At 36.5% G+C, this 15058-nt stretch overlaps 1 protein-coding gene across 12 annotated transcripts in view; it reads left to right on the forward strand.

The window, feature by feature from the left end:
- The window catches only part of KIAA0586 (KIAA0586 ortholog), a 74804-nt gene that overhangs the window by 1303 nt on the left and 58443 nt on the right, over window positions 1-15058 (forward strand). For 9 of the 12 annotated variants that reach the window (XM_030001813.2, XM_030001766.2, XM_030001831.2 and 6 more), the window contains exons 2-16: window positions 38-364; window positions 2189-2268; window positions 3356-3425; window positions 4721-4787; window positions 5458-5635; window positions 6045-6278; window positions 6819-6987; window positions 7497-7664; window positions 8163-8283; window positions 9331-9475; window positions 10973-11014; window positions 12471-12697; window positions 13653-13725; window positions 14047-14307; window positions 14764-14938. In XM_030001813.2, the coding sequence (XP_029857673.1) occupies window positions 58-364; window positions 2189-2268; window positions 3356-3425; window positions 4721-4787; window positions 5458-5635; window positions 6045-6278; window positions 6819-6987; window positions 7497-7664; window positions 8163-8283; window positions 9331-9475; window positions 10973-11014; window positions 12471-12697; window positions 13653-13725; window positions 14047-14307; window positions 14764-14938 (2317 nt within the window). In that variant the 5' untranslated portion in view covers window positions 38-57. Of the gene's footprint in view, window positions 1-37; window positions 365-2188; window positions 2269-3355; window positions 3426-3834; window positions 4427-4720; window positions 4792-5457; window positions 5636-6044; window positions 6279-6818; window positions 6988-7496; window positions 7665-8162; window positions 8284-9330; window positions 9476-10972; window positions 11015-12470; window positions 12698-13652; window positions 13726-14046; window positions 14308-14763; window positions 14939-15058 lie in introns of those variants that run through there. The other 3 variants (XM_041128318.1, XM_030001848.2, XM_041128326.1) reach the window with 3 other exon arrangements.

Here is a 15058-nt window from a genome sequence, read left to right on the forward strand (position 1 = left end):
CTCTTTGTCAGGCTGCTGCTTTTGGACTCTCTTCCAGAGCTGCGTGATGAGATCCTCATGGAAGCGGGAAGCAACTCCAGCCTCAGCCAAGACTCCCTGGCCAGTCTCACGGCGGGCGACGTGCTCATCCGCTCCACCGGTGTCCACAGGGAGAAGCAGCCCATTGACGCTGTGAGAGGAGCCGGCGGCCGTACGAAAAAAGTGGCGATCGCTGTCGAGAAGCTTCGTGAAGTGGTTTCTCCCTGCCGGGCAGCTGATGCGGCTTGGGCTGGAGACGGAACACCCTGCCTTCCTCCAGCCTTGTTCACCAACAGGGCTCCCTGCGGGACAGTGACCCCCGGCCCCCCCCGCAGCGCGGCACCCGGTGCGTGGTTTACTGCCAGTGTTCAGCTTCGGTTTGAGGTCAAAATGGCCGTGCAGCGTTTTCAGTCACGTAGTAGTTTTTATAATTAAGGAAGTAATTTTTGTGCTCAGGTACCGCAAATATCAGCGCTCTTTCAAAAGCTGTGTTTGTTTGTTTGTTTTCCCAGACGTTGTTTCGCACAGGAAAAGCGAGTCGTGCGGGGTGAGGTGGTCAGTCGGAGCTCCGTTAACAGAACTCCAGACTTGACTGCAGATTCCTATTCCAATTAAATTAGGCAGTTGTCATCTTTATCAGAAAAATCATGGCTGTCATCGTGACATTTCACAAATATACTAGGCAGGAAGGTTTTAGGCAGCATCAGAGGATAAAACAGTGTAAGCGTGAAGGGACCTAAAGCAGAAAGTTAACAAGATTGATGCCTTTCCAGTCAGTTTTTAATGCAGTTTGTAGCTCATCCTTTTAGACACCATATGTACCTTTTCAATTTTATGCCCAAAGAATAGTCATCAGGCAAATCTGTGCCTAACAGAATATTGCTCCTGCCAACAGACAGCTCTGAGTGGTCCCAATATTTGGGCCTTCTTTGCTGTCCGACATTTGCATTTTCATGGAATTTTGTGAATTATTTTGTCATTTTATACTGGAAGAGAGATCAAAGCCTTTTGAACACTTCTCTTTCTCTGCTTCTTTAAAGGTGATTTTTTTTTTGGAGAGCTTGACCTAGTCGATGCTCAAGCTCTAGCTGTACAAGCTTGCCTTTTTAAAGAAGTGTTCATTGGACATTTCAAAGGTAATAAATATTAAATGTTGGAAGTAGGCATTCTGAGAAAGTCATTCAGCTCTAGTCTTTTTTTAATTTGCAGAGGTTTTACAGGTTTTATGAAACAATATGTGTTTCAGAGCTGGTCAGTTAAACAACTATCAAAAAACTCTTAGGAAAAAAACAAGTATCCCTGCTATCTACCATAACTTTAAATTTTACTTGTTAAAATTATTTTTCTTCCCTTGTAGCCTTGGAAAACAAACAAACCAACCAACCCTCCCCCTCCTAAGCCCCACCTGCTTGACACAAACAACATATGCTGGTCAACTGCCTGTACGAATGAAGCTCATGTAGATGAGTAAACAAAATGAAAAAAATAAATTGCATCCTTTTCTGTAACTTTTTAAAAAAACTATTTATAGTAGTATTAAGTAAATAATTCTAAGTCTTTTTTTAATGGAATGAAACTGTAGTGAAGTACTATGTACTCTTCAAATTCAAAACTGACACAGTCTGTGCCACTTGTCTAGTCAGAATATTCATTTTGTTTCTTTAAAATACATATCAATTACAGTCCTTGGAGTTTTGGGAAGGGATTTTAGTCCTTTGGGGTTCAAGGTTCAAACAGCTTCAAAAGATGTTATTTTTTATAGTGTTAGGAAGACATATTTGAATCTGACATAACTGTGTACTTTCCTCAGTGTCCTTCTTCTGTAAGATACATTATCATATAATTACAATTGTTTCTCTAGACGAGTAACTTTCTATGTTCCTATGATCTTTAGACTTGAATTTGAGCTAGACATTGTGGATTTTTTAGATGCTCTGTTTTTCAGTGACTTTGTCATACATTGTAAAACAAGTCTATAATCCAGGCTCACAGAATTCATTAATGTTTGTAAGCTTCATCTTAATGGTTGCGGTCATTTGTGTTATGAAAGTCATTATGTTTAGATATTCAAAAATACAGGCAGAAGAAATGTTGAGATTTGGGTTAGTCAAGGTATACTGAAAATGTGTAACAAATCATTATGACCACAGTAAAACTGCTTTTATTTTAGGAGTCCCGAGTACTAAAGGACGTCCAGAATGTCTGCTTTCAGTAGAAGATTCTGCAGAGCCCGTGTTTTTATCACAGATGGTAAGAAAAGTTACTGTTGTTTCCTGCAGTTCCAGACTAAGAAGACAGCATTTTTCTCAAGAAGTTGTAGCTTCTGTAAAAGCATAGCAAATCTTTGGCTCAGCTTCTGCACAATAACTGTGCAGCTGCTTTCCTCTTTGAGTTGCTGCTAATGTGATATTAATGCTGAAGTGTTTGTAGGGGCTTTGTTTACTGTACTGCTACCTGTTGCATAATTAATACCAAGGCTTGTTTTTACATTTTAGTGTAATTCTTCCTTTGAAAAGGCAGTTACACATGGCACAACATTTGTTAAAAAACCTAAAACTTTTTGTAATTTTTTTTTCTCTTCCTATCGTAGATAACGAAATGGATATTAGTTTATATGGAACTCTTTAATACTTACAAATAAAAGGCTTTGATTTGTTTGTTGTGCCTTACATAGAGTGGAAACTTGTCTCTAGGGCATCCATATGGTGATAAGGATGCATGAGGATAAAATTAACCTGTGCTGTGAAGGGATTGCAGCAATGTCTCTGCATGGCTCAAAGCAGACCTAGTGAGCTGAACAAAAGTCTCAAAAGGATGGTGGAGTACTCCACCATCAAATAAGGTTAAGTAAGAGATTTTTACTTTCCTAACTTGCCTTTATGACTCCTCGTAGACTTTGATTATTCATGGATTCCACTTCAGGAAAATACAGCTCTGTCTCTTCAGTTCCACTGTCAGTGTTATGAGTGCTTAATTCTGTGTGTATGGGTAATCCTGAACTGTTTGAGATTAGCAACTTGTATAAACTTAAACACGTGTAGTTTCACTACTACTTCTTTGGCCATAAAGGAGGAAAGTACACTTAATCAGCACTTAGAATATACTTATAATTTTAATTGTATTTCTAGGGAGTTTGTCCCTAAAATGTCATGTGAGTTCTTGACTACGATCCAGATGATTCTGTGGTAGAGATCTTGACATGTTTTGTTCCGAGACCTTGTGTTAGTGTGTGGAGATGCTTACATTTGTGTATTCAGCAATACCATCTGCTTCTAAGATTTTGGCCACTGATACCAGAGGCTTTGATGTATGCCTTTCTGCTCTCCTTGTTCTGAAGGATTATCCTAGAGAAGCTGCAGCACAAGAAGATCCTTCACTGCTACTGGAAGATAGCAGAAGACCTAAAGGTAAGACACATTGAAGTACTGCTACAGCCTCTTTTTTATAAGAAAAATTATTAATACTTTTTTATAAGAAAATGTATTAGATATAGGAAAAGGGAGCTTTAATTTTATCTTGGGTATTTTTCTTCAATATAGAAACTTTTGAGTGAAAATATTCAAAGGTTTTTTTGATAAAAAGATGATAATTTTAATTTACATCCTTAAATTTTGCAAATTTTACTTCAGTCTTGCTGGCATTACACTGGCTTATGTAGCTCTTGTGATCAACTGAGAGGGACTTCTACCAGTGCACCAGAATGTTGAGATTCCTTTTGCTAATCAAACTATTCATGTCTCTGAACAGAGAATTTGCCGGGGGGGACCTTGTTTGGATGCATTTTCCTTTTGTGAGTAATTGTACTACAAATGCATATTTTTCTGCAAGCGACCTACACCATAAAAAGTATATTTTTAATCCTTAAGAATCTAAGAAATCACATTGCCAATGCCTTTTCCTTTAACTTCTGAATCTGCCAGTCAGTTTCAATCAGATCTGGGGAGGTGAAGACTTTTTAAAGAAAATACACTTCTGCAGGTTTCTTGGATATCTGTGGCTGTGTAGAGGAAAGAAACACAAATCAATACCCCCATTTAAGGCCAAAAATCAGTACTTTAGTTTCCTCTTTTGCACTCCCGAAGGCAGCAGCTAGCTGGCTTATCAGTATGTATGTACTAGCTGTGTGTAATCATCAGCAGGGAAACACCAGAGCTGCCACATCTTGGGTTGTTACCTCTGCCCAGCAAACAGTGGATGAAGGAAAGCCTGCAATCCTTTTAGCATAATTTAAAGCTATTAAGAAAATGTGTTGTAATTTATGATGACTGTGGGGAAATATTCATATCACAGTTCTTTTTTTTTTTTTTAATTACATTTTTTTCAAGTTAGAGTTTGCAGGGTTTTATTGAATGGGTTGTCTGAGCTCAAGTTACCATTTATATGGCATTTTCCCCCATATTTTATGAAGGTAAGCTATTGTCATTTTCACAGCATACCAAAATAGATTTTATTGATACTGACGTTCAATACTGTATAAAATTGTGTTAAATGAAGCCCACTCTTACTCTCATTATGATTTAAGTCTGCTAGGTAGTGAAGGGAAATAATTTGTTACTGCAATAGATAATGTAGTTTGTGCAGGCAACAGATTCTTTGCAGCAAAATTGTACATGTTGTTGAGGTAACGCTTTGTATCTACCTCTAAAATAGACACTTTGTGTTAGTTAACTCAACAAAGTATATTTTATGACCCTCCCTACAGATGATGTTTTTATTTCTCAATATGCTACTGGCCAGAAAGAGGCTTTGAGAGCAGTATTAAAGCAAAAGTAAGTATGTGTTGTTAGCATCTCAGCTGTTCTGTTTCTGTACAGATATACTACTATACTACTTCAGTTTCTGCCAAAATGCATAGCTGGTAAGGAAAAAAGTATTCTTTATTGTTCTCTGTTAGTATTCTTTTTCTGTCTATGAAGGTGTTTCCAGTTTATTTCATCATTCAGAGCTCACTTGAGTATCTTGTTTATTTTGCATATTTTTGGTAATGCCTTTAGACTATTTGAATTAATAATTTCATGACACAGGAGTCAGGCGAGATCTGCTCTGATAGATAATTCATTTTGTGCCAAAACCATGTAAATTTTTAAAGACAGATAAGGACCCATGCTGTTTATTCACAGGGTGGAAATCTTGAAGATCAGAAATTTAGTTGGACTTTGCTACTAGCACATTGAACTTCGCAAAATACAACCTGTGAACGTATTCTTTGTTGTGGTCATCACAGGGAGATGCCCTTTATATTAGAATCTGTAACATAATCCTGAGAAATTTCTCGTGTCATGCTAAAAGATGAGAATAAAATTGTTTCTTAGGTGTCAAGAGCTTCAAGGAGAAATGCTTATATAAGTAGTGATATCAGTGTTACTTGTGGGAAATCATTTGCTTGGAGGGGATATGGAGAAAACAATGCTATTTACAAGCACTTGTTTATTTTTATAGAACTCAAAATACTCCTGTACTTAAGGAGGTGAAGGTACAGCTCTTAGGAAATGCCTCCAGAGAAAAAAAGGAAGGTGTTGGTCATGACACCAGGTCAGCACACAGGGAAGTTGATTCTGTAACAAACATCGCAGCAGCAACTGCTGCTGCAATTGCTACTACAGCTCCTCTTCTTAAAGTAAGTAGCTTGTGGTAACATTAGTTTTTTGTCCACTTAAAATAGTAGATGTTCTAAGCAAGCCTGAAACTGTTGGTAGCAGAGCCAGAGAAACTGAATGTATCTGCCTACTGTTTTCTGTGTGTTAGTAATCTCAGACTTACTGACCAATGTACCGGAGAGAACTAATTTGTATTTGGCTAAATGGGCAAATGGACAGAGACCATTTGATTTATTTTTTAGAAAAATTTCATAGTATTGCTAAACCACAAAACATTAGGGCTAACTAGGATTTTATTTGTGTCTTTCGGGAAGCAAATCATTCCATGATGATGGGGAGGATGTTTTGTTCTCTTCATTCTTGCATCTCTTTTGCAGTAAGGTTTTTTCTGTTCCTTTTTTTTTTTTCCCCCCTTCCTCTCTCTTGCAGGTTCAAAATGATTTGGAAGCGAAAGTTAACTCAGTTTCAGCATTACTTCATAAACTACAGGAGACAGACAGACAGCTGCAGCGTGTTGCTGAACAGCAAACAAATATGAAGACTCAGCATGAGAAGCCCCACTGTCACGAAAGAGTTAGTGAGCTTGAAAAACAAATGAATGCTTTCATGGTGGAACGAATTCAGCATTTGGAAAAGTTACAAGAGCAACAAATGAATATTCAGGTATCTAAGTAACAATGCAGAAGCTTTAGTTTACTAACTTCTTCTGTATCTCAGTGTTAATATTATAATAATTTGGTTTATATCTTAGTATTAGAAGGAAAGAAAGAAAGATCCAGTGGCCAGCGCATGAGCTTTTTGGGAAAAGTTTTATTTTCGGTTCTGTCCCAGATACCTGCTCCCCTCTACCCCCTAGTTTTTGTGTCTGTGGAAAGTAAATGCAAAAATTGTGAAATGTTCTCATTCCCACTAAGAAATTGTTTAGACCTTTGTTAATTAAAGAAAGTTGCATTTAATAAGTAGCCAGTCAGATTAAAAATCTCAGAATAGTTATAGATTGTGTCTTTGGAGAGTCCTGCGTGCTTTTTGAAAAGCAGAATAATGTCCAAGCATGTCTGTGTTCTGAGGTTGTTGTAAATTAGTTTTCTCTCATAGCATGTCAAAATCTGATTAATATGATTACATGGCAAGTATTCATGCTTAGAGTTTTGCTTGGGGAAACTAATGCATATATCAGAAATACTTTGTAATTTTGTCTCTTAGTCTCATCTCATTAGCTCTGCAGTCAACATGGGTGGCTTACAACAAATTCACGTGCCTTCCTCCAGTCTCATGGCAAAACAATCTGAGAAGCCAGAACAGCGATTGCTTACTAATGAAGTATCTTCATGTCAGAGGGGTTTATTTCCCACTAGTGGTCCACTTGACCAAGGTGAAGACAAATTCTTAATATCTTACTTCCACTGTTAGTTTTGCTTTAATTTTGTTTCCATTAATATTGGACTGTACATCCCATCAGTAATGAGTAGTAAATATTTCTTCTGTATAATTGATTTTATTGCCTAATATACTATATAACGTATACCACTTATTCTGAAGATGTTCCAGTTTAAATTAAAGTGAGAGCTTGGTGTTTACTAACTGCTTAGTCTGTACCAACAGAGGCCTAGACTTAACCTAAAATAATCTTATTGAGTAATAATCTATGTGGAAGCTTGTAATGAACCAGCTCATTCTATGGTTAGAGGTGTTTTTGATCTCTTTATACTAGCGCTTGTAAGTATGAAACTTTCTTCCTGTTTACTTTTTTAACTAGTTCTGTAATGTTCTGAATTTTTGTGAAAAATTCATAATATTGGCATGACTTTTTTTTCTAGATTTTTTTTCCTATGAAGAAAATTGTTAACATTTAAATAACGTTAATTTTTTTTTTCCCTGAAGCATATTCAAGCCAATTTCAAAGTTGTGGCATTCACACACAAAAATCTCCTCTAAAGACACCAGTTCCTCGGAGATATGCTCCAGAACCTGTGTCAAAAAATGTGAAAATCTCAAAGAAAGAAAACCCTGTTACAGAAAAGGAAAATATTCCCAAATCCACAAGTGAAGGTATTGTGAGTAAGACAATCCTGCCCTCCACTGGCATGAGTGGTATGGCCTGGGGATTACTTTATGCGGTCCTCACCTAATCTGAGCTGTCAGGTTGCTGGCACCTAAATGCATATATTCAGAATATTTGAAAGTACATTTGGAACAGTACTGATCTAACCTACAGCATCTCGACATGATTGCTCACTGAAATGTTTTCTCAGATGAAAAAATTGAGCGACCTGTGACATGATGGACAGAATGTTTCTCTGTGACTCAGTTAATTGCCGTCACAGTTTCATTCATCTGTTTTCTGACTTTGCTAATGTAAAGCAGTCATCATAAGACATATTAGTGTGGGTGGTATTATGTGACTTGTCTTATCTGAACTAAATCTATATTTTAAAATCTAAGAATTATTTTTACTATCCTTGGTGAGTATTATATAATGGTGAAATATATGCACAGGAAAAGAAATATATATATTTAACAACCTTAACTTTCTTTTTTCTGCCTTAGGTGAAGGGAGACTTCTTGAGCATATTCTGAATTCTCAAGAAATGCCACTGAGGCAAACTGAGTCTTCCAAGAAGGCAGCATTAAACAGTAATAAAATGAGCTGGCATTCTGAGAGAGACAGGTAAATAGACATAATCCAAATTGAGGAAGATTTTTTTTGTTTGTTTTAATGAAATTGAGAAAGGTGTATTAGATATCAATGGTGTAACAGAGTCACTGGCATGGTCCTTGAGTCTGACAAAGCTGTGCTTGAAGTAAAACCCTGGAGCACTGGTATTCTATGCTACTTGTGCATTTCTGTGGTACTGAAGGTAGATAAAAGCTCATTGCTAAGGATAGTTTGTAACACCTTTCTCAGAGGTCGGGGGTGCCACCTGAAGTGTTTTGCTGTCTTCGGAGTGTATTTCTTCTATTGCAGCAGCTTGTGGAGTAGTGTCAGGAAGTCAACTATACAGGCATTGTGTTAAATTGGAATTGCCCTTGTCAGTGACACTCCAAGCTGCCTGCTTATGGGAGCTGTATGACAATGCTTTGTTGGGAAGGAGTGGCATCTGCCTAACGATTTCTAAGCTTTAGAGTGGGTGAGGATGTGTCTTACCTTTAGGTCTTCTGCTATCTTCCAGTGGCAGTGAAGGATCTTCTTGTGCTGCAGCTTCTCTAGGATAGTCCTTCAGAACAAGAAGAGCAGAAAGGCATACGTCAAAGCCTCTGGTATCAGTGGCCAAAATCTTAGAAGCAGATGGTATTTTGCTGAATACAATAGCCATCCAGTCTGAAACATATTTTCCCCAGGCAATAATTAGATGTCATAATTTCACTAATACAATGAGAAACAGCTACATATATAGTCTTATTTCTGATAGTACGGACAAAAATATTAATTGCTTCAAATGGAAAGCTATCCAAAGTTTAAATGTTGCTCTGTTAAATCTGAATTTTAGATCTAGTTTCAATCTTTAAAATACAAGGATACAGCTCAACGTGTTAAGTGGTAAACAGAGATAGCCCTATAACCTGTCTGTAACCTCAGGTGAAAAAGCAAATTCCATTTTATATAAAGGTTTGGTATTCTTGCACTTTAAATTCATGCTCAGTTTCAAAGTTGACTACTTTGTTGGGCCACATGAGGAGCCATGAGACTTTTAATCAAGAGTGTTTCTCCCACCAGGCATACTGCTTTGCGTACAGACTCATTCCCCAGTTTTGAAAGCTCCTTCCAAAATTGCAATTCAATTGAGAAAACGGTGAAAAAAGCAGATGATTTACTTCAGGATCTTGGCCAGTTGAGGAAAGAAATGCATGACATGCTACAGGTAAAGCCCATGTTATGTCAGAATGACCAAGAGTTTGAATAAGGTGAATAAAAAATGTGGAAAAAACCTTAGAGGTCTGGTATCAGTAAAAATGTTGTTCTTGCTTCTGCCTCTGTAAAAAGGCTGACATTTGTTCACACAACTTGAAATACTGCAGTCTTTGTATGCGGAAGGGCTTTGAATCTGAGTAATATCTTAATGAGTATGCAATGGACTAGACTGTCAAGGTTCTTACTGCTGTTCTACCAAACATAAAAAAACTTAAAAAAAAAAAAAAAAGTGTTCTATTTATTTGTTTGTTTTAAGGTTTCAGATATTTTCAGTGGCTGTTTTGTGCTTGCTCTCTTCCTATGATACTAGAGCTACAGAGCCGATGTTAATGTTCCAATTTGGGAAAGAACAATATTCTAGTTATCTGCAGTCAACTTTAGGGACGACTTAAGCTACTTCCTTTCTCATTTTGCCATTTATTTTGGTAAAGAGTGCTGTTTCTGAAGAATTACCTGGTATACATTGTTGTATTGTTTCTCATGCTAATGAGTCTACTTTTGGTGCTAGAATGGTTCTGTGCTGGCAACATGTAACTTGCATCAGGCTTTTGAAAATAGAGGCTTTTATCTGTTCGTTAACCTGGTTCTATTTGGAAGTGAGGTATACCTGATCATTTAGCCCGTCTGCTGTGGTCCTCTCTGTTCTTGTAAATATAAGTGTTGGGAAAGAAGAAAGACTTTGAATATCCACAGGTTTGTGAATTGGCTTGGAACATGATAGCTTTGATTCTATTGGTTTGTTTCTGTGGTTGAAGGTTTCAGCTTGCATATTTCCCTAAAAATACTGTGTATTACGTGCCAGTTATTTGTTGCTCTATCTTTGGAAAACATAGCTTCATCTGTTATATCTTACAGTATAGCTGATGCATTGTTTCACAGATTTTGTAACATATTAGTGGATTGTGTTTGACTGTTTGTACCAGTAAGAGAACAGATGCCCTGTGCCCCATTTACGTTGCAAATATTTGCTCACCACTATTGGTAAAAACTTAATCGAGTAACATACCTTAGTATAGGCAACAGAACAGGACGAGATGAGAGAAGGAATGGCAGGTGGGAAAGACACAGTTGACACAAATGATTTCAAATCTCTTTTTCTTTCTTATGAAGAAGGTTAATAGGAAGGCAGAGATGATGATTTCAGCAAATGTGGAATTGAGTCTATTGACTTCTCATCACTGATAGATTTGTAGAGTGAGAAAATAAATGCTTGGGATAAATGACCACTAGTTTTGTCATACAAGCAAATGAAAGGCCTGAATTAACTGAGATAGGTTGTGATGGAACAGAAGGTGGTGCTCTAATCCAAAAGAAGTGTACAGTAAGATTTAGTAGTTCACAAGGATCTCATTGTGCCCATTTAAATTGATGAAATACCTACTCTAGATTTTATCTTGACAAATCTGTCTTTAGATAAGTTTCAACAGCTCTTCTTCTGTCTTTTTAGGAAGCAAATTCATGGAAATCAGACATGAATGATCTTATTAAGGTATACCATGAATTTTTATATTTGGGGTTTTTTAAGTACCGTAATACTGAAACAGTTTTGAATATGCCTGCAGTGAGATAACACTACAGTGACTATTACATACCTGTATTTTTTTTTTAAAAGGTTGCTATTATGTACAGATTACATTACTCAAAGTAAGATTTAACTTGTTCTTTGACTTGTTTTATTCAATCTTAATGAACTACCTTGAGAGAGTAATACAAATGTCAGGCAGAAAGCTGCCATCTCAAATGAACATAGTGTGCACTGCTAATATAATAACCATTGCATGATCTGGGTCTAACTGGCAAGTCTACATGATTTTATGATTGAACATATATATCTGTGTTTCTTACATTTTCTCACAAGTTTCTCCAGTCTTATTGAGCTAGTATTGGTCAAAAAGTTTAATTTAAAAATGAAAACCTATATAAAATTGGTAAATAATTTGGTATGTTGTCCTTATCTCACCAGGCAAAATCAAGGTCATGGGATCAGTGTGCTGATTTCTATTTTACGTCCATTGTGCTTTGGCAGTACACCTGTTAGAACATAAACTTTTGTTTAATTCTGATTTGATAAAAGAGTATCCTTAAAGCCAAAATTGATTTGTCATCTGTGAGATTTTTTTCTGTTCATTCAGTTGATGCTTTCAGAGTCTACTCAAGTTTGGGTATTTTGTTTTTGTTTTGCTTTTTTTTTTTCTTTATGTACATTTATCACTTTTAAAAATTATTTTTTTGTTTCCTTTCTGGAAAATGAAGCACTCTACTGGGGGACCTCTGGGTTTCATCAGGAGTGTGAGAATTAATGTCAGAACTATAGCTGTATGGCTCCTTGTTTCCCGTGTACTTGTGTCCCTTTGTACTTAACAGCTAATACATGCTTGATTTTTATCTCTGTAAAAGGGTTCTGCAAAGTAAGAGGCTAATAGTTGCTCCATTGTTTCTTCTGAAAAATGAAAATCAGCAAAAAGGCGAGAGGATCATGGTGCTGTTGAGGGGTTTATTTTGTTGCTGTTAAAACTTAAGTATATTGCTTGGTGTTTCTTGGGGTAGATTGATGCCAAATGAGTGCATCTATTTAGAGGACTTTGGTTTTATTAGGCTTTTAATTATACTTAAATACTGTTACATGGAGAGATTTGCATGTGATACATGAAGTATCTCATTGGTATCTTTTCACATGTTTATCAGCTTCATCAGCATTGCTTCTCGTACGTTACATCATTTTGCATTTGAGAGCTTTTGGATGTCTTTCCATTTGCTTGACTCTTAAATATATTTGCAACATACTGAACGTTCTTCAGTAATTGAAGTTGATGATAGTACACGTGGATGGTATTTCTTATGATGGGCATTGATGTGATAATAGATTAATAGGAATTCTGATCAGTGTGTAGAAAATTGAAATTACAATCTCTGATTAAAAGCTAGAGGTTCTGTTTCAATTTTAGTCAAAAAAGCCTACGGTTGCGTCTGATCTTCCTGAACATCATCTGCTCAATAAACCATCCATCCTTCAAAATGTTAAAGTGCCAAAATCTATACTGAGGGATGCTGAAAGGATTTTGAGAGGAGTTCAAAACAATAAAAAAGTTCTTGAAGAAAATTTGGAAGCTGTTATTCGCGCAAAAGATGGAGATGCCATGTATACTTTTATTAACGCCTTGACTACGAACAGGTTAGACCCTATAATTCAATGCTTTGTGTCACTTTTCATTGTATGTGCTCACCTTTTATCACCTCTCAATTTTTTTTAATACCGTGCATGGCACATCTAGTGCACTTCCCTGCAAAAAGTATTTATTCACTCTTCATAGCAATCATTAGATAATTCTCTTGAACTTCAAATGGTTTTTGACCCTCCTGATGTGAATTGAATGTTTTGACAGGTACCTGTTACTTCTTGGTAAATCTGAGTTCTGAGACTGTGTCATCTGGACAAACTGCTCTGCTGTCATGATAAGGGGGCATTTAGCTTTTTGTAGACAAACTTGCATTATAGGAAAATTAAAGAGTAATTTCATCATTCAGAACAGAAGAGGCTTCATAAGCATGTAAATGTTACAACATTAGTCATCCTACAGCAGATCTTTGGCTTTTGAACTTTTGCTTCATTAGTTATGTTAAATACTCCTGCCTGAATCACAATGAACATTTTCCTATTAAAATATAATTTAATCTTGTGTTTTCCTGAGGAAGGTAACTATTGTCTTCATGTAAACATTTTTGTCAGGCATGATATCTGCTATCATCATCTTTTAGAGGAAGTAGTAATTTTTGTCATCTGCTTTTTGTCTTTTGAGTTGGAATATTTTTGTTGCCATGTTTTTTCAGTTTTTGATCAAAATAGGAACTGACACATGGCTGCCACTTATTCATAGATGTTTGTAATAATGTTAGTACATACCAGCGAGGGGTGGGGTTTGCAGGTGGCATTAGGTAAGAACAGATTTAGGTTTGGGAAACTCAGATAGGCTATGCTTGGTGCCTTTTGGAGACTGTAGGGTACATAATCTTACCACCTGTGTTCTGGGTTTCTCTTTTTATAGTGTTTATAGGTCACTACTTTCCCAGGAACAAATCTGTGCAATTTAAGACGCACTGACGTAAAATAGTTCTTTGTTCTATTTCAGAGATGTATTGGAAGAGATTCGTATCAGAAAGACTGTGGATGAGTGGATTAAGGCAATCAGTTTAGAAATCCAGGTATGGCTGGAAAAAATGTGTTCCGGTTTTTGCATTAGATTTTTCCACCTTGCATTGTTCTTTCATGTCAATAGTTAAACATGATTCATTCACAACCTGAAAACATGAGAAAACTGCTTATTATTACTAGCATGTAGTATGCTATAATAAAATATTTACCTTTATTTTAAAACTTCAATTGCTTAATGAAAATCACTGCTCACAGTTGCTGGCTAACATGAAAAACAGGCCATTTCTCAGAACTTCAAAGTTATCCACAGACTCCTCTGATAGCCTTGAAGATAACAATCTCCTTTTATTACATTTATATTTTATCTTTAGGCTGAAATGGCAAGAAATGATTCAGAACAAGTGAAAAATGATCAAAAGGTCCCATGGATCAAGAGAGCCCAAAACATCAAGGCTATGAAGACCAATAAAGAAATTAAACCAAAAAATCAAAAAATCCAAGGATGCTTGACAAAGAAACCTTTATCTGCAGCTAAGCCATTGCAGAAGCAAGCAGAAGATAACACAAGCAAACAGAAGTTTAGAATTTACTTTTCTTCTGAAAGTTTGCAGAGGAAAGAAAAAAGGGCAGACGTGAGTTCCCAAGTAGTTGATTTTTATTTTTTTTTTTTGTAATGACTGCTATGCTTTAGATTTGCAGTATTCACATGAAAAATTGTTTGTATGTGTAACTGTAATAATTTTAAGTGAAAGTGATAGCCCTGTCCTGTGGATTTCTGTCCTTCTGTCCTTTCTGTCCTTGTTTTCATGTGCTGTGGAAGCTGAAGCTAAGTATGTATAACAATGTAGAATTCATTGTTGTGTTATGAATGTGTCTTACCAGTACCTGCTATTTTATTCAGCTGCTGGTAAGTTTCTTGTATGTGTTCTGTATGCGTAATGTGTTTTCACATGTGCTTGCAATTCATACTGTTTGTTGCAGAACTTCTTACTTTTTTTCCTTTAGACTTTTGCAACAATACTGATGTGTTCAAATTTTCATACATGAAGAATTGTAAACTACCTGGTTTTTTTGTGTGTGTGCGTCAGGGTCCTGTGAATGGAAGTGCAATGCTACAAAACGAAGACTATCTGTGTCAAGTTTATGGGAAACCAATTTACCAGGGCCATCGTAGCACGCTTAAAAAAGCACCATATTTGAGATTCAACTCTCCCTCTCCCAGATCTAAACTTCAAAGACCCAAGGTGATAGAGTGTGTTAGAGGTATGTAATTCTTTGATGTGAACAAGGTGTTCCTTCCCAGTTTTTCTATTAGGAATTCCTTGTATAAATGAAACTATTTAATTGTTGCTCACCTGCTCTTCAATTTAAAGCTTTAGCAAC

The sequence above is a fragment of the Aquila chrysaetos genome, chromosome 2 (genome assembly GCF_900496995.4).
Source record: "Aquila chrysaetos chrysaetos chromosome 2, bAquChr1.4, whole genome shotgun sequence".
Lineage (NCBI taxonomy): Eukaryota > Metazoa > Chordata > Aves > Accipitriformes > Accipitridae > Aquila > Aquila chrysaetos.